This window comes from Sinohyriopsis cumingii, chromosome 7 (genome assembly GCF_028554795.1).
Source record: "Sinohyriopsis cumingii isolate HCF-2022 chromosome 7, ASM2855479v2, whole genome shotgun sequence".
NCBI lineage: Eukaryota > Metazoa > Mollusca > Bivalvia > Unionida > Unionidae > Sinohyriopsis > Sinohyriopsis cumingii.
Window position 1 is genome coordinate 119,587,061 of NC_142967.1, and position 19,095 is coordinate 119,606,155.

Below are 19,095 nucleotides of genomic sequence, written 5' to 3' on the forward strand. Positions count from 1 at the left end.
TTTTTTTTAAAATATATATTCCTTGGCACAAAACTATGATTCATTTCTCATCCATATTCCAGAATATTTGATCGCAAGCACTATGCCATGGTAACATGTACATGATAGATATCTAATCACAAATTGGAAAGTTATAAAATAAGATTATGCAACTCAGTCCACGAACCATATAAACTTGTCATTCATTTCTCTTTCGTTTTCTATGTTTTACATGGAGCATGGTATAATTATTACCTAACGTGTACACGACACATATTTACCTAAATTATCTGGTTGTTTGATATTAACACCCTTATAATTCATTCCACCAAAGAATATTCGTTATAGCTCTTGTTTTGGATTTGTGTTATCCAATGTGCAAACCAGTACAGCTCTCATACCCCTTTTGGACATGAACCTTTTCCTTACATACCAAATGCGTCTGAAACTGCCTTTGGCAAGTACGTATGTATGGAATAGCGATGTACCAATCACACTGAAAATATATGAGTACCCTGCGCTGAATACAAGAGGATTTATCTAATGCATATTTTGCCATAAAATGGTGGGATTGTGCAAATGGTAATATCCATCTATGTACCCATAATGCACGAGGCAGACGTTTGAATTAAACAATGTATTGCTATTATCAATCAATACATATTCACATATGAACAATTATGCATATATAATCACAATATCATTATTAGCATTTGCGAAATTAGAAACAGTAAAATCTTAAATATTTTGATAAAACGGTAGTAATAGAGAGAAACAATTGAATCATACATAAGTGAAAGCAAATATTTAATACCATCAGGCTCATTGAAAGTTTCTGTAATAATAGATCTGTATGTGTTTTGTAACTACACAACGCTTTTGTCACAATAAATAGAAAAAATGTTTTACAGTTTTAAGAGTAGGTCAATAAAATATCGTGCCCTGTAACTATTTAATAGTACAACAGCAAGGCAATTACTTTTAAATTTATACACTGGGGAGTCGGTTTAATCTTTCAAAAATATGCGATGACTTCCTGGAGCTCCAGGAAATCCTCAGATTTTCTTCACAAATGAAAAAAAAATCGATTTAGGTTATATGGCTTAATTTTACTTTTAGATCCCTGCTTAATAAGCTACATTCACAACTATCAAACAAGTACAATACATTTATTTACAAATGACATTCTGAGGTAAAATATTTAAGACATTTAGTTCAATCAGGACTTGGAGTACTAGCACTGTTTCCATCTTTGCATGACGATATACATACTCAGCGACAGCAATTATTTTTGATGTTGCTGTAGTGGGTTTAAGGCTTTTTTTCAGCACACGATAGGCTATACATGGCAGCTTTTTCAACTAGTGGTGAAAGAACCCGGAAAGCCTCGCTAAAAACAACCGCCCCACGAGAATCTACTGGCAAACTTTCTCACATACCAGCATTGGCCGAACCCGAAACGCGAACCGTCGCGGACTGAGGTGAGATGGCACTACATTCGATAAAAGCGAGAGCTTAATTCCACTCGCCTAATTGGAACCCAGCAAGTATTGTAGATATGAATGTTAATTGAATAATGAATATATACGCAGAAAAAAAGAACAAAATTTAATAGCGTCTTTTTTGAAATACGTAAACTAACATGACTATAGCAGTGTTAGAGATACTTACAGACTAAAGAAGATGGTAGGTTAGTGACGGGAAAGGGAGTATAATAGATGAATCATAGATGAATATTATAAGTAAGGTATTTAATTAAAACCCTTGTGCTGCCCATCATAATCCCGCTCAGTATATCTACCTTCTGTATAATGATACTCCCGCCCAATATATCAACCTTGTGTATAATGATACTCCCACCCACTATATCAACCTTGTGTATAATGATACTCACACTCAGTATATCAACCTTCTGCAGAATGATACTCCCACTCAGTGTATCAACCTAGTGTATAATGATACTCCCTCTCAATATATCAACCTTGTGTATAATGAGACTCCCACTCAGTATATCAACCTTGTGTATAATGATATTCCCACTCAGTATATCAACCTTGTGTATCATGATACTCCCACTCAGTATATCAACCTTGTGTATAATGATACTCACACTCAGTATATCAACCTTCTACAGAATGATATTCCCACTCAATATATCAACCTTGTGTATAATGATACTCACACTCAGTATATCAGCCTTGTGTATAATGATACTCCCACTTAGTATATCAACCTTGTGTATAATGATACTCACACCCAGTATATCAACCTTCTGCAGAATGATACTCCCACTCAGTATCTCAACCTTGTGTATAATGATACTCCCACTCACTATATCAACCTTGTATATAATGATACTCCCATTCAGTATATCAATCTTCTGCAGAATGATACACCCACTCAGTATATCAACCTTGTGTATAATGATACTCCCACTCAGTATATAAACCTTCTGCATAATGATACTCCCACTCAATATATCAACCTTGTGTATAATGATACTCCCACCCAATACATCAACCTTGTGTATAATGATACTCACACTCAGTATATCAACCTTGTGTATAATGATACTCCCTCCCAATATACCAACCTTCTGCAGAATGATACTCCCACTCAATATATCAACCTTGTGTATAATGATACTCCCACCCAATACATCAACCTTGTGTATAATGATACTCACACTCAGTATATCAACCTTGTGTATAATGATACTCCCACTCAACATATCAGCCTTCTGCAGAATGATACTCCCACTCAATATATCAATGTTATGCAGATTCAAACACATGCTAGAGCTGTAGTAGGAATTTTTATTTCAAATGGAGATCTATCCAAGTCATACAGACACACATTATCAATAAACAATAGATCTAAAATATTACATACTTCTCACTATTTTATTGATAATTCATATTATAATAATAAATGTAACATTATTAATACTATATTATTACACGTTCAAGTTTACATGTATCTGTCTTGCTAAAAATAAGGGATAGTATATATTCATATTATAACAAGCATCATGACTATAATGAAATATGATTTTAAAAAATTTCATTCAGATTTTAAAAAGTAAAGTAAAGAATAAATGAATTTAAAAAGAGAAAACTGAATTATATATTTTAGAAAGGAGACAAATTAACTGTATATGGATTAAATATTAAAAAGGCTGCAATCATTAAATACATAGCTCACCTCTATGAAGCTGTTAGTTGTCTCCTGCTGCCATGATAAACGCCATTTATCATGCAGAAAACAAATTTAGACGACATGATCTGGACAATGACGTGTTGACCCTTTCCTTGCTAAAGAATTGTGTGGGTTTTTCTGGCTTTTTCACATATTTAGAATTTAATTTTAAATTGAACATTATAGCCAGGATTGTTTTGATGTTCCTTTAAACTGTATGCATACATACTATGATAGGGCACAGAAGGATCTTTATAATAAAGTGTAACCTATATAGCTGTTTATATTACATATTTCACAGTCGATATGTATGTACCCTCCTGTGCGATATTTATCCCTCCTCTGGGATAATATCTTCTCTAAATCTTGATTGCATTTTTCTGTACTGTTGCCTGTTTTTCAACCTAACTCTCACATCAGCCTCGCGAACTCTCGCATAAGCTTCCCGATCTTCCAAAGGAAGTTGTGCCATAATGTTCGCGTCGCTAAAGGACCAGCTGGAGTTGTAGCCATCGCCACAGCGGTAAGGTGCGCGTGCCAAGAAGTGAGACAGTGTTATCACTCTATGGATCAGCATGCAAAAAAACTGAATCACGAAGATAATGGAGTATATCACCAGAAATGCAAGCCCTGGAATGAAAATATATTTTATGAATGTGTCAGGATTAGGGTTTAGTCTTTTAATTTCAACAATTGATAACTTAAAGCTTTTGGCTTTGTGTTTGTTGCCCCTCCTTTTTAGACACTGCATCGGATAATTTGATAAATATCTTTATGGTATTCTACGTCGTTACATGGACAATATATATGTAAATAAATGAATATAGCAATATACAATGTGAGGCATACCTAGACTGAGGTTTTCGATAGATAAAACTAGCAACAAGTCATCGCAAAAAAGACAATAAAGATAACTAACGTGTTTTAATTTCATGTTTTACAAGCTAAAAGTAATGAATCCTATAACAGTTCAAACTTGATATGAGAAATTCACAATATGCACAAAGACAGATATGTTAAATATTTCGTTAAGTAAAAAGGCCTATTATAATGTATGATTATCTCCCTTGAGTACAGGTTTTAGCGTACGCTTCAAGGACTACAATGGTAAACCTTCGTATGAGATGCGATGTTGTGAAATTACGTCAGGTTGAATGTGTTGTACAATAATAGGGATGAAGGTGTTGTAGAATAATAGGGATGAGGGTGTTGTAGAATAATAGGGATGAAGGTGTTGGAGTTGATATGATAAGCAATAAGATTTCATTTCAGCTTGGTTTCCATCAGTTAACACTGATTATATTACAGTCAGCTTGGTTGCCATCAATTATCACTGATTTAGTCGGTCATATTACGGTCAGCCAGCCATTGTCAGACGCAACCGGTTTAATTTTGACAGCTGGTAGGCAGAGTTAGCTATATATAAATATGGCTATGTGGCAGTATATTAGAGAATGCCAACCACTTTGTCATTTTACGACGCATATAGCATTGCACAATGTTTTGGAACTCAAATGTCATTAGTGTTATTGGAGTATTCAAATAAACCTCTATTGTAACATACAATACCTGCAAAAGCTATTTCTTTGTTGTTTAAAGATGTCAATTTGATTACATACATACATACATACATACATACATGTTCCTTTTCAAAACATACCTATCGGATTTGATCCGACTACAGTCAGACTTGTCTGCGATGCCAGGCTTGCTAGCAGAATTATCCACAGTGTATTGGATACACACAACACCATCAACATGGAATTCCTGAGGCCTCCGAGCTTTTCTGTAAGATAAAGGAAGAAATATGTCTACGTCTATCTGTTTCTTTGTGTGTCTTTCTTTTGTAATTTGAGAAAATTAAAATCTTATCCTGGATGAGACTCTAACGTACGTCAAATGTGGAAAAAAAATCCCTCTTTTCACGACAGCGAGACATACAATCGAATTAACGATGGTACTGGTCTATGAGTAATAACAATGGTACTAGCTTATGAGTAATAACGATGGTATTGTCACAAGCGTAATAACAATGCTACTGCCGTATGAATTATAACGCTGATACTGTCACACGAGTAATAACGATGGTACTGGTTATTCTCCATTCAATGAAGTCTTCTGCTGATGCCGAAAAGAACTGTCTGTATCACTTGTAAATTTAAATAACATAGTGTGTGCGTATGGCGTGTCAGGACTCAGTACATAAAAGCAGAAATTAAAACATCAACCACTGATGAGTTAAAAATAACATTTATTATCTCGGTATCAAGAAATAATTTGTATTTGTGCATATGTTTCGACGGATTAAAGGTGTGATCGGAACGAGTTGCGTTACTAAATAACATACAAGAAAATACAATTATTGATTTGTCGATAGCCAACTTCAAAAGGTATCTATAATATCTTTGAAAAGATGAAGATTTTCAGATTTAATGCAATGGTCACAGCCCAGATAGAGACTGCATGCAAGATGACACATTCTGAAGACGTAATACTTTACGACATTTATGGTGAAGTCTCTATCTTAGCTGAATTTGCATCACAGTTTGTAGATCTCGTAAATTACACATGGTCAAGCTACAACGACAAAGACCACGCTAGAATTTATGGAAGCAAAATGAGATATAAAACAGTACAAGGTGACTCAGACTGACGTGCACCAGTACTTCGTTTATTGATATTCACTTCGCAAATTATATATTTTTGGTCATTTGAAAATTGCATTTGTATCTCTATTGTAACTGCTGTTCTTTTCCTCAAATTCTGGATATCTTGATCGTGTACACTATTAGTTGTTAATTGTTAAAGGTCGTTATCTTAATCATTTTTCACCGTTGTCCTAATTTTGGTATTCAGTCTGATGTTGGATAAATATATGAATATCATAACCAGGAGAGTTACAGACAATTAATGGCATGTCTTTTGGATATTTTTCATTCAAATTACATTTATTAGGGACAAGTCCTTGAGTATTTCAGTCAAGTGATCATATTCACACACTGTGAATACTTTCTCGAATTGTTCTTGTCTTGAATATCACTGGTTTTTTTTATTTATCAGTCTTAATTATGTGTGTGTGTGTGTGTGTGATTAGGATTTTTAACGTAGCTTTAACAATTTTTCAGTCATATTGCTACGATGTCTGCAGTGTAGCAGTTTATAGTGATGTCTAGCACTGAGGCATCATGCTGCAGACATGTAGCATGATGTCCCACCCAGTCACATTATTTTGACACCAGGGTGACCAGTCCTAACACTAACCTCTTAAAGCTGAGCGTCTAGCGAGGTAGCTGTTAGTACCATTTTTGTAAGTCTTTGATATGACTCAGTCGGGGTTCGATTAATTATATTATCCATCCAAACCTTTTGTAAAGTAGCTGAATGCAAACCTTACCACTTCACTCATCTGGTCTGTAAATACATATACGTTGACTTGAAGTACAAGCAAGATCCAGAGGTGTTGGTATATTGAATTTGCATTGTTTGCTAGATTCAGTATTCATTATTTGCTATGGATAATTGTATTTTGGATTTGACCTTGTCTAAAATCAAATTCTGCTTCTACCTGACTTGAATTATTGACTTTGGTTTCGTAAACATAATATTTATCTCAATCTCATTCCAGAACATTAGAAATTCCCCACGTAATACCTGATCTTCCTATTGTTTGCCATTTTTATAAAATAATTTTGGTAATAGACCTTCTAATTATAACCGAGATTGTATCTTATTTCAGAATGAAATTTTTCATTGGGTAATAGTATTTTTGTAAATGATAATTGTCATCTGGGGTCATATAGATATGGTATAATGTCTGTGAAGGCTCGTCAGTTGTCTATCTGGGCTGCCAGTCTTTAGGGGCACCTGTATACATATAGGGATAGGATTCATCGTTTGTTCTTCTTGTGCATTGGTACGATCATTTCCTTGGTTGCTTACGTTCAGTTGGCATGTATGTCATTGAATCACTTCAACCTGCAGACTTAGTGAAACCTCTCCCACGATTTCTCTAGAGATTTTAGATAATGTTATTGTACATTTAACGCCACATTTCAGCACATTATAGGCTATACATGGCGATTAATCTATATGGTGGTGGAACAACCCGGGAATAAGCACCGACCCACGGGAAGCTCCTGACAAGCTCTCTCCCGTATCTACGTTGGCCGATCCTGAGTCTTGATCAAACGCTGGCAGATCTTAAATGTCATTGATCTGTAAAGGCGAGCGCATTATATCACTTGGTCGCCAAGGGTCCCTTGTAACGAAGTATCAATTATAGGGAGAAGTGTGTTCAAGTTATACCGAAACGTTTTATCGCAAGCATGATTTGATCAGCTCACTTCTCAGTTTCAAATACAGCGCTTATGCAGTTTACGTGTCCGAAATTGTTTGCATCACTGTGCAAACTACCCGATGATTTTGGTGTATATCTATGTTTAATTGGAGTATGCGCGAAGCACACAGGAAGAGCACATAATATGTATATTTTTATATTAGAGTCACGTGTAAAAGAACACGTAGAATTATATTTCTTGTTTTTGTTGGGTTGCATATCTTTGTGATAAATCAACAGGTGTGCTATAAATAGATATTGTGATAAATCATTAGGTGTGATAGAGATAGATATTGTGACAAATCAAAAGGTGTGCTAGAAATAGATACTGTGATAAATCATTAGGTGTGATAGAAATAGATATTGTGATAGACCATATAAATCGATATTGATAGAGATTAAATAAGATTTATATGTGTGATTTATAATGTGTGAAAGAAGATGGTACTAATTTAAATTCCACATGTATGTTTGCTTTGCAGCGATTCTAAACCGTATAGGTTTAATTAGTGTGCCAATTAACACTATTAATGAAATAATTCGTCTTGCGTTAGCTTATAATTTGTATTAAATTAGTCAGCATATTGTGAAAAATTTAATTGAATTTATGAGTGTGATATATGTTTATTCTATGCGGGTACAGCCACACATTCTTCCTCTCTCTCTCTCTCTCTCTCTCTCTCTCTCTCTCTCTCTCTCTCTCTCTCTCTCTCTTGATGCTAGCTAGAAAAATTGTTCTAACCTAAATGTTCATTTGGGGGCCCCGAGTGGCCGAGTGGTCTAAAGCGCTCTTCGTTACGGATCACTGCCATCTCACCTCTGTCTGCGGCGGTTCGAGTCTAAGATTCAGCCAATGTGGGCATGTGAGAAAGCTTGCCAGCAGCTTCTCGTGGGTCGGTGGTTCTTTCCGGGGTTTTCCGGGTTCTTCCTCCACCATTAATACTGGCCGCCATGTATAGCCTATCGTGCTGAAAAATGGCGTTAAACCCCACAACAACAAAAAAATGTTCATTTGTTTTCTAGAATTAATACCTTTAAGATCCTCTTCCAGTCCAAATGCTTTAATTCCTGGTAGCAAAGAGACTTTACGGAGACGATCCCAAAAGTCGTACTCTTGAATATTGACTTCCTTTAGGTTATGTTCGGTTATCACACTTAGCTTCTGCTTCACTTCCAACTGTCGTCTCTCTCCTAACATAGGAATTGCAATATATAATGACATGTCATATCTCCCCTAACACAGTAATTGAAAAATATAGTAACATGTCATCTCTCCCCTAGCATAGGAATCGAAATATATAATGACATGTCATCTCTCCCCTGGCATATGAATTGCAGTATATAGAAACAGAAGCGTAACATATTGTCCGTCCGCCATCAGAGTGCAATATATAGTGTCGTGTCGTCTCTCCCATTATATAGGGATTGCAATATAGTGTCATGTCGTCTCTACCCTGATAAGGTATTGCAATATATAGTGGCATGTCATCTCTCCCCTAATATAGGTATTGCAATAACATAGCATCATGTTGTCTCTCCATAACATAGGCAATGCAATCTATAGTGTCATGTTGTCTCTACCCTAATATAGATACTGCAATATATAGTGGCGTGGCGTCTCTACCTTAATACAGGTATTGCACTATATAGTGTCATGTCGTCTCTCCCTTAATTTTGGCATTACAATATAGTGTCATATCGTATCTCCTCCAATATAGGCATTGCAATATATAGTGCAATGTCGTATCTCCCCTAATATAGACATTGCAATATATGGTGTCATGTCGTATATCCCCTAATATAGGCACTGAAATATATAGTGACCGAAGCGTATCATTCAGCTGATGATTTTAATCGGCTGACCCCAACAGTCCTCGTTTTGCTCGTAGGCCATTGAGTCAACCCTGATCTGACACTGAAGCTAATACGGTTGGCCGAAGAACGCACGTCTAAGCAACACACCTCGAGCCGTTTTGCCATGTGTTATTTTATTCAACCAGTAGATACATAGAACAACATGGCGGTTTTCCGAAACGCCTGTGTCAGATGAACGTTTTTTATGGCCGATCCAGTGATCAGTAGCGAGTCCAAATAATCAGTGGAAGTTATAAATAGTCGATTCAAAATAGCAGAGGGAAATGTCCATGTATGATTCCTTAACTGTGCGTTTTATTTGCCAGTCAATTATGGCGATTTTTACTTATTGTGTTTAAGAACAAAAATGACAAAAGTCACAAATAGTTTTCAGAATATGGTGTCACTTTTACAATAAATAAAGATGAAGAATTTGCTGATATTAGTAACTTTTCCTTAAAAAAGGTTAAAAAAGGAAAGTTATTATCGGAGGGTATGATAACTTAGCACTTAATAATCGCCGGAAAGATATATAGAAATAGACGCTCGTTCAATATTATTATTTTGTGTTTTAATTTACTTTGATTAAATTTAATATACTACATTGCAATACATTAGGACGAAACTATAAATGTGTTACCTTCAGTGGGGTGTCGGAGTTTTCCTATCGCGTACATCAATCTCTTTATGTGGCCTGTAATTATCGTAATAATAGTTTGCAGTTTCCATTCATATTCGTGCACACTGAACTACTTACTGTATAAAGTAATGCAAATGTTTAACAAAATTAACATCACAAGAACATACATACTACACTTTGTGAGCAAGACTTTGTAATGTTATACAATATTAGCATGTAAGTAATAGCAAATGCGCCCACATTTCAATAGAAAATACAATTTAATCAATAGCAAATCCTGCCATCTTACAATATAATATACAATTAATCAATAACAAATGCGCCCACCATTGAATAGAATAAACTGTAATTAATAGTATATATGCCTATTCTTGAATAGAATATAAATGTACAAAATAGCAAAGGATCCCATCCTACATTAGAATATAAATATAATCAATAGTAAATGAGCCCATCATTTAATAGAATAAAATGCAGTCGACAGCAAATATTTCTATCCTTGAATAGAGTATAAATGTAATCAATAGTAAATGTGCCCATCATTTAATAGAATAAAATGCAGTCGACAGCAAATATTTCTATCCTTGAATAGAGTATAAATGTAATCAATAGCAAAGGATCCCATCCTACATTAGAATATAAATGTAATCAAAAGCAAATGCGCCCTTGATTAAATAGAATAAAATGTAATCGACAGCAAATATGCCTATCGTTGAATATAAATGTAATCAATAGCAAAAGAGCCCATCCTACAATAGAATATAAAAATAATTATCCATTCTTCAGTAGAATACAAATCTGATCAATAGTGAATGCGATTATTCCTCAACATAATATAAAACTAAATTTTGATCAGCAAATATTTCATTTAAGTCAAACATTATCAGATGTTAAGTAAATTTGCTATTGTAATCATTCAGTCTTTACCCCATGTTAAAATATTTCCTTCTTGCTAACACTCACCTGCTTTGTTGATGCCCAGCTCTTTCTCAATGTCTTTTCTGTTAAAAGATTTCAGGATTTCCATATCTCTTTCCACCTCAATTTGATTGGCTTTGAATGCTGCCTTGTATTCTCCCAAACCTATTCTTTCTAACCATATGTCGACTCTTTTCTAGGAAATGTGAATAAAAGGTATTATGCACTTTAATATTTTCATTCCGATTATGATTCCGAAAATCCAAACTGGGTATCATTACATGATGTCAAATGTATACGGTTCTTTAAGTGAGCAAGTGTGCGTTAATGCGTGAATTGTTTAATTCAGATAACGTTTGCACCAGTTAATATACCGGCTCAATTAAAAGTTTTAAAAGATCCTATATTCACACAGAAGTACTGACATCAAAGCAAACAACACCAGAAAATCAGTGTAAAGTTTACAATCAATAGATGTATTCTCATTGACTCGAATGATTAACAGTTTGCATCATAAGACGTGTCACGTCAGTAATCAAGAAACAGAAAACCGTATTTGCTGCCGAACGTTTTGTGGCTCATAGAAGTGTATGTTGCGTCAGAAATCAAGAAACAAAAAACCGTATCATCTGCCAGATGTTTTGCACATTGAAAACAAACACTACTTCAAACTTAATATCTAAATGCTGCTAACTTAATTCTATGACATTATGATCTAAACTGAGCGACCTTTAAAGCTCATCTCACGATATTTATACCTGCATGGAACACAAGAAAAACAAACTCTTCTGAAGAAATGGTTTGCAAAGTAACTTTTGCAACCAATTATTGCAGCAGACTATTTAAGAATACACTTTTGTCATGAATACTAGTTATTCTCTCTTTTTCCTTTATTTTCCTTTCTTTTGGAGATTGTCTAGGCAAACTTGATATCAAACAAATTATTTTGTACAAGAGAAGCCTACATCGTATGGAATAGAAGTCATCCAAGTGAACTTAGTGGCCAGAATACCTTGAAACAGATGAGTATATTGCTTCCATCTAAATGTCTTCCAAATGCTGGAGTGTTTACTTTAATTATGTAGGCAATGATAATGAACTTTTATGTAGAATGAAAGCCTAGTCAATAACTATTGGTTTCTTCAAAATGATTGTATGTCCCCCGAAGGCCGACAGGTTAACTTTGAATGACAGCCTACTGAATATCATCTAGAGTTATGTGCCTTGAAAAGACATTGGTCACTGAATACCAAATGAAATTATAAAGACCTTTGTGGCCTCATTACGAATATGCTGGGCAACAGAAAATATTAATGAATGTATTAACAAGTATGATGTACATTTGATGCTAAAGAATATGTGTAAACGGTACACGTCTGCTGATAAGAGACAAGATTGAAAGTGGTGATATTTGCCGGTAAATGCCAAATTTGTACATGTTGTATCATCATGTAACGCTCAGTTTAGTTGCTTGGAATAGTGCACATACTGATTATCAGAATAACGCAAAATCAAACAGTGAATCGTATAAAGTTTCAATGACTATTCAAATGGATAACTAGGATAATTAGTTCCCATAGTCATAGCTACACATTGTTTAAGATCATTTAAAATTTCATTTTGTCGACATATAATGGTCATATCATGAAACGCTTGTCAAGCAAACTGCAGTTACTGTCCAATTTGTACCGAAGCACGAAAAGCACACTTCTATAGCAAACAATATTGAGGGAAATAATTTCATCAAGAAAAAAACAATCTTTTTGAACGGCAAGAGAGCACAACATGAAGCAAAAGAACTGCACACACACACACACGTACACACACACACACACACACACATATATATATATATATATATATATATATATATATATATATATATATATATATATATATATATATATATATATATATATATATATATATATGTGTGTGTGTGTGTGTGTGTGTGTGTGTGTGTGTGTATTTATATATGTTACAATAAATCGTTCCCTTACAAGTCTAATAAATGGGCAAATTAGAGCATGTACGCCAATATGTTTGACATTTTCACTGCATTAGTATTCTGCTGTTGCGGAAATTACCGGTACATAGGCCTCGATATCAAAGTCGGGTAAATTTTTTATCTGCTCTAGGAGGAACTTCAGATGTCCTTTTCTTTTCACCCCAATGTTTCTCAACTCCTTCTCAGTCATCCCGCTGATAAACATGGTGGTATCAAATCCGTTCCTTTGAAACAGGTGTAAATATCTGTCCTGTTTAAATTACAAATAATACTGATTTAAATTTGTTGCACTGTAATCCCGCAAAGCATGTGGAAGGTGTGAAACATTTTTAAACATTGTTTAAAAAAGTGTGAAAATTTTCTAAGGTTTTCTGTACTTCGTTTCTTTTTGGCAAACGATAATTTGTTGTTTTTATTTATTTGATTTATTATTTTGCAAGCGCTCCAGCTAAACGTTTTTAAAAACAATAGGTTGATAAACCCTGGATAGGTGATCACCTTCAAACGTAGTGTCATTCAAGCACTTAGAAACAGTATTTCTTGGAAATAACAGCCTTGTAAAACACAGTAAAAGAAGCCAATATAAACTAAAGATTTATATGGACATTTTTCATATTTGACCCTCAGGTCTCTGCAAACTCGATAGAACGTTGTGTGATGGAAATTTCTTATTGCGATGTTTAGGACCATAACTTAAGTTTTTTTCTTTGTCAAAATGGGTGAAACTCAGTTCTATGCTTGTATATCGAAAATTGCATTTAAAATTACGAACAACGATTAACTCAGTACGATTCATTGCAAAACGGGACAGAATTTAAATTCAATCGCTATAAATAAAAATAAAATAATATCAATCTCGAATAAAAGCAGTGACCAATATCCTATGAGCGTAATTTATATTTTAAAAATCGTACGTTTCAGACAAATTCTGTTTTGTATATATTTGGAAATTAGTGAAACACAGCAAACTGACAACACAGTCTATTTAAAATAAAAAGTTTTGACAATTGTTATTGGCGAAAACTGTATGCATTTAATTTTAGTCATAGTAGAAATTACAGAGAAAAAATGTTTATGTGATCACTAAGTTGGTTTTCTTGAACACGATTTTACCCGTATTTCTCCTGCCGGTAACCACTCCTCAACTTTGACGGCTTCACTGTCTCCGACAACAGTCTCAGGAGGTGAGAAAATTGATGCTTGAATTCAAGAAAATTATGTGTCAAACCTTATAAAATTACACTCTGCAAGATAAATGCTCGAAAGAACAATAGAAAAGAGTCAGTATTCCAAATGACCAGACTATTTTGTATTATGAAAGGGTTATTCTTTATACCATAGACATTATAGCAATAGCGTGAGCAGGCATTGTCAGCAAAATGGAAAAGTCCTTTCTTGATCGCGGTGTAAAAACTTCTTTCAATTAGAGGTACATCGCTCAATCAGTTTGTTCATCCTTGACGTAAATAATGACAAACAAATCTGCTTAATACTGAGAAAAATATAAAATGATTTAATGAAACTAATGACGATATGTTGGTCATGAAAATAATGATCGTATAATATTTGTTATAGAGATAATCATTTATTGAAGTATAAATTTTAATATAGCTAAATGTAATGGGTGCGTGATATATATATATATATATATATATATATATATATATATATATATATATATATATATATATATATATATATAGATAGATAGATAGATAGATAGATAGATAGATATATAGTCTTATTCTAAGAGAAGGGGTCTGTGTAGCAGCGCACCTCCTTCGTTAGCATTTCGACCCATGGTGTCTGTTTCTTCTGTGGGACTCTCGTCAACTTCAGTCTGTATGGCAACAGCTCTAGTGTCCTTCCTAAAGCAACTATTAGAAAAAAGGAAGACGTTTAATCTGTGCCAATTTATCTTCATCATTTCGATTCAAAATACGATGCAGCTACTATCGCTTGATCACACGTCAAGCACTTGTTTGATATAGATTCACCTCTCTGAAGAGCAATTTTTGACATTTTAGCCAACCATTCCCACCTTGGATTTCTTAAAATGAATGTTATTTTCCTTGTTAAATTAAGTTCTTTGAATGTTTTTCACTTGTGTAAGATCGTTTAACAGGAACATAATTTGCATCGCAATAATTCCAATTAATTTGTACTTACAAGAATATTGACTTTAAGAAGTGTTCAAGGGATTCGTTCCACTTCTTTTTTGTTATCACGGACGTATCCTTTTCTTCTCTTGTACCTGCCAAGACAAAGTGTTCTACCTATTTTTTCCGTGACAATCTTAACAGCATCTGCATTATAATAGAACATTCACCAAAATACCTATGAAAAACAGGTCATTTGATCTAATTAATTTTCACTCTCTTCTCATACAGAAACGGTATGCCATGCTAATGTATTCATCAATTAAACAGGTATACGTAATTAACTAAAGTATGTTAATATGAAGGAGAGATAATATGAGGGTCAGAATGGTCTCATATTATCTGTATTATACCAAGGTTTGTATGCAAAATATAACACGTTAATTGCAGTTGTATTAGATTGTAATCTCAGGTCTATGTTATTGTCTAATGGTTGTGCTCGCACTTGACCACGTGTTATCTTTATCCACAGGTGCCTCAGCAAAAATAAACATCATGATCAACCTAGGTCAGTAATAAGGAAAACGTCTGTTATCATACTATTTGATTATTCTATTGCGAAACCATATTATTGTACCTACTATAAATCCACTGCCAAGCATGCAAGCAGTTACCCGATTTTCTAGCTCCTCCTCCATGGAAAAGGGGAAAAGAGATCATGAAGGAACTAGAAAATACAGAGAGATAAACAACATGATCTGGAAAACCATGAAAAAGGCAACGAAATCCTGGATGGAAAGACAAGACTGCAAAATCTAAGAGTAGAAATGACGGCAAAATGGCATATCAACTGGTGAAAGATCTCACACTCATAAACAAGGGAAAATTACCACCATCCAAGACAAATCAGGAAAAGCCTCGCAGAAGTTAAAGAGATCCTTAAGCCATGGACAGAATACTTCTCAGAATTTATCAAACATAAGACCCAAGGAGATCCAGCAGTACTAAATTGCCTTCAGGCAGAAGAAATTGATGACATTCCCATTATTCGTGAAGAAGTAGAAATTGCAGTTAGGTCACTAAAGAAAGGAAAGCCAGCTGGCGTTGACAACATACCAGCAGAGTTCTTTCATGCAGGAGGAGAAGAGATAGGCACAATCCTGATAACAATCTGCAACAAGATACGTCTGACAGGAGAATGGCCTATCACATGGATTCAGTCCTTGGTCATCGTGCTCTCCAGGAAAGGAAACCCACAGCTATGCCACAATTACAGATGTATCAGTCTGATCAGTCACCCGAGCAAAGACATGTTGAAGATAATTCTCAACAGACTAAAGCTTCAAGCAGTGAAAATTATTGCTGAAGAGCAGAAAAGCTACCAAGCAGAAATGAGCACCACAGCACAAATATTCAATCTCAGACTCTTTTGCGAGAAATACCTTCAGTATCTGCAGAATCTATAACACGTCTTTATAGCTTTTGAAAAGACCTTTAATAGGGTGTGGCATGTGCCCTTATGGGCAACTAAGAGGAAGTACATCATCAGCTCAAACCTAGTGGAGGCTGTTGAGCACCTCTATGACAAAGCAACCATCAGCGATGTCCTCATCAATGGCAGCAGAGGAGATTGGTTTCGAACAACAGCTGGAGTCAGACACGGATGTATAATGTCACCTACACTCTTCAGCATTTTCCTGGAAAGGATCATGGACGACGCATTGCATGACCACAAGGGCACTGTCAGCATCGCAGAAAGAACAGTCACCATCCATCACTTCACATATATTATCGATGGCTTAGCAGGAGATGAAAAAGAACTGGCTAACATTATTCAGTGCCTCGACACACCCTCCACATATTACGGTATGGAGATTAGCGCCGAAAACACCAAATTCATGACAAGCAACATCAACGGCATCAGTGCATCAATAAAGATCAGTGGACAGAAGCTGGAAAGGGTCACAAGCTTCAAGCACTTGGGATCAGTTATCACAGATAAGGGCTCAAAACCAGAAATACTTTGCAGGATTTCCCAGACAACAGCAGCAATAACAAGGTTGAGACCAATATGGAAATATATCAAAATTGCTTTTGGTTCAAAACTAAGGCTGATGCGCTCGTTTGTCATATCCATCTTTCTGTATGCTTGTGAAACATATATGCTAACATCAGACCTACAAAGATGGATTCAAACCTTCGAAGTGAGATGCTACCGCAAGATCTTGGGCATCTCATACATTGACCATGTAACCAACGCAGAAGTCCACAACAGGATTCAGTGAACAATCGGATACTATGCAGACATCTTGACCACTGTAAAAAAAAGTGTAAAATGAAGTGGTACGGTCATTTTTCAAGATCATCTTGACTGGAAAATACAATCTTGCAAGGCACAGTGCGAGGGTGCAAAAGAAGAGGCAAACAAAAATAGAGGTGGAAAGACAACATTAAGGAGTGGACAGGCATGGGATTTGGAGATTCCCAAAGGGCAGTAGAGAACAGGGAAAGATAGAGAGAATTGGTTGTAAAGTCAACTGTGGTGCTCCAACGACCTCTTGGGTTTAGGGATTGATGATGATGATGATGATGATGATGATGATGACGACGACGACGATAACGACTACGACGACGATGATGATGATGACGAAGACTCGATGTAAACCAGAGTCATCAACTATTTGCCAGAGAGTGGATCCGACAATTTTCGAACCTAATTGCAGCTAGTATCTGACATTTTGTTCTAAGATTTGTAGCTGTGGAGTCTTCTTATCAATCTCTCCTCATGTTCGTACTGTACTGCACCACCACTATACTGATCAATAATTACAGATATTTTGAAGAAGGATGCACATCTACACCTAATATATAGATCACAGGGCCACATCTTTCTTTTCTTCCAATTTGTGGTCCCCTCATGCACGAGTTTCGAGTAACCATCTGCTCTCCATTGTTCGAATTCATCGCGCAAACAAACCATAAGACGTTGTGCAACCGCCTGAACCGACTACACTTGCTCCTTCGATTGCATCAGTCTTCAAAGACAGCCATACGATCATACAAAGGTTCTACCTCATCTTCCTGGTCTTCTTCTTACATGCATAGATCTGCATTGCCTTTCGCGTCTGTTCCATTTCTCGCACTACAACATCCATTTCCAGTTCTTGTGGGGCATATTCGTTGTTTGCAACGTTTTGTCCATCCATATCTTGTATATCCAGTAACGTAACTTGGAACCAATACCGTACCATTTCATTTCCTAGTATATATAGTAGTCCTAGTACAACTGGTACATATGTCTAGTGTGCCTAGTTTATTCAACAACACCAAGGAGAAAATAATAGTTGTGTGCGAAATATTCTTATATTACTCGTATTGGGGCAATGTATGAGAATATGTGCTTTACCTAAGAGGAACCGATGCACTGCTGCAGAAATTTTCGCCCACAAATACATAAGACGATACATCGACACCTCGGTAGATCACTCGTTGTTGCACGTCTTGATTAGCTAATATTGCTTATTGTCGCTCTTCTGGACATTTGAAAAAGTTCGCGACATTATCGCCAAACATTTCTTGCAACCAGCACACCCCATTTGGCAGACTAATTTGTTATCGAATTTGTCCCTGCTGGGGCACTTAATTTGGCAGTCTTCGAGGTAGATAGATAAGCAGTTGTTTCCAACACTGTTTCAGTTTTGTAAAAGACGATTGCAGGCATCTCGTTGTAGATATATCCGATATCAAAACGTGTATGTTGTGTCGATGTTTTACCATAGTAACGCTGTCTAGACAACCAGAGTAGTCTTTTGTCCCGCAAGGCAGGGCATGAATTGAAATAGTTCGGTGGTTCTAATATTGACTAAATATACCTTGCAGGCTAAAATCGCGCCTGGATGATGATGTATTTGTTTGGGTTTTTCTACCTATATACCTGGATCATGTGTGCGTTCTTCTGCAAAATAGCTGCAATTTTTGTTCGGTATATCGATCGTGCAGAATCGCTGTGGTGGGTGGTAGAAATAATGCTAGCATGGAGAAAACTAGGAAAATGGTTGGTGGT

The 19,095-nt window shown here is 35.6% G+C and overlaps 1 protein-coding gene across 1 annotated transcript in view; it reads right to left on the reverse strand.

Moving 5' to 3' along the window:
• Positions 1-2,863: 2,863 nt before the first annotated feature.
• The window catches only part of LOC149796018 (uncharacterized), a 77,093-nt gene continuing 60,861 nt past the window's right edge, over positions 2,864-19,095 (reverse strand). The window contains exons 16-24 of the mRNA XM_089965933.1: positions 15,103-15,187; positions 14,710-14,810; positions 14,047-14,132; positions 13,013-13,183; positions 10,971-11,121; positions 10,008-10,061; positions 8,546-8,704; positions 4,838-4,963; positions 2,864-3,807 (exon numbers count right to left, since the gene is read on the reverse strand). Coding sequence (XP_089822059.1) covers positions 3,509-3,807; positions 4,838-4,963; positions 8,546-8,704; positions 10,008-10,061; positions 10,971-11,121; positions 13,013-13,183; positions 14,047-14,132; positions 14,710-14,810; positions 15,103-15,187 — 1,232 coding nt within the window. The 3' untranslated portion in view covers positions 2,864-3,508. The remainder of the gene's footprint in view (positions 3,808-4,837; positions 4,964-8,545; positions 8,705-10,007; positions 10,062-10,970; positions 11,122-13,012; positions 13,184-14,046; positions 14,133-14,709; positions 14,811-15,102; positions 15,188-19,095) is intronic.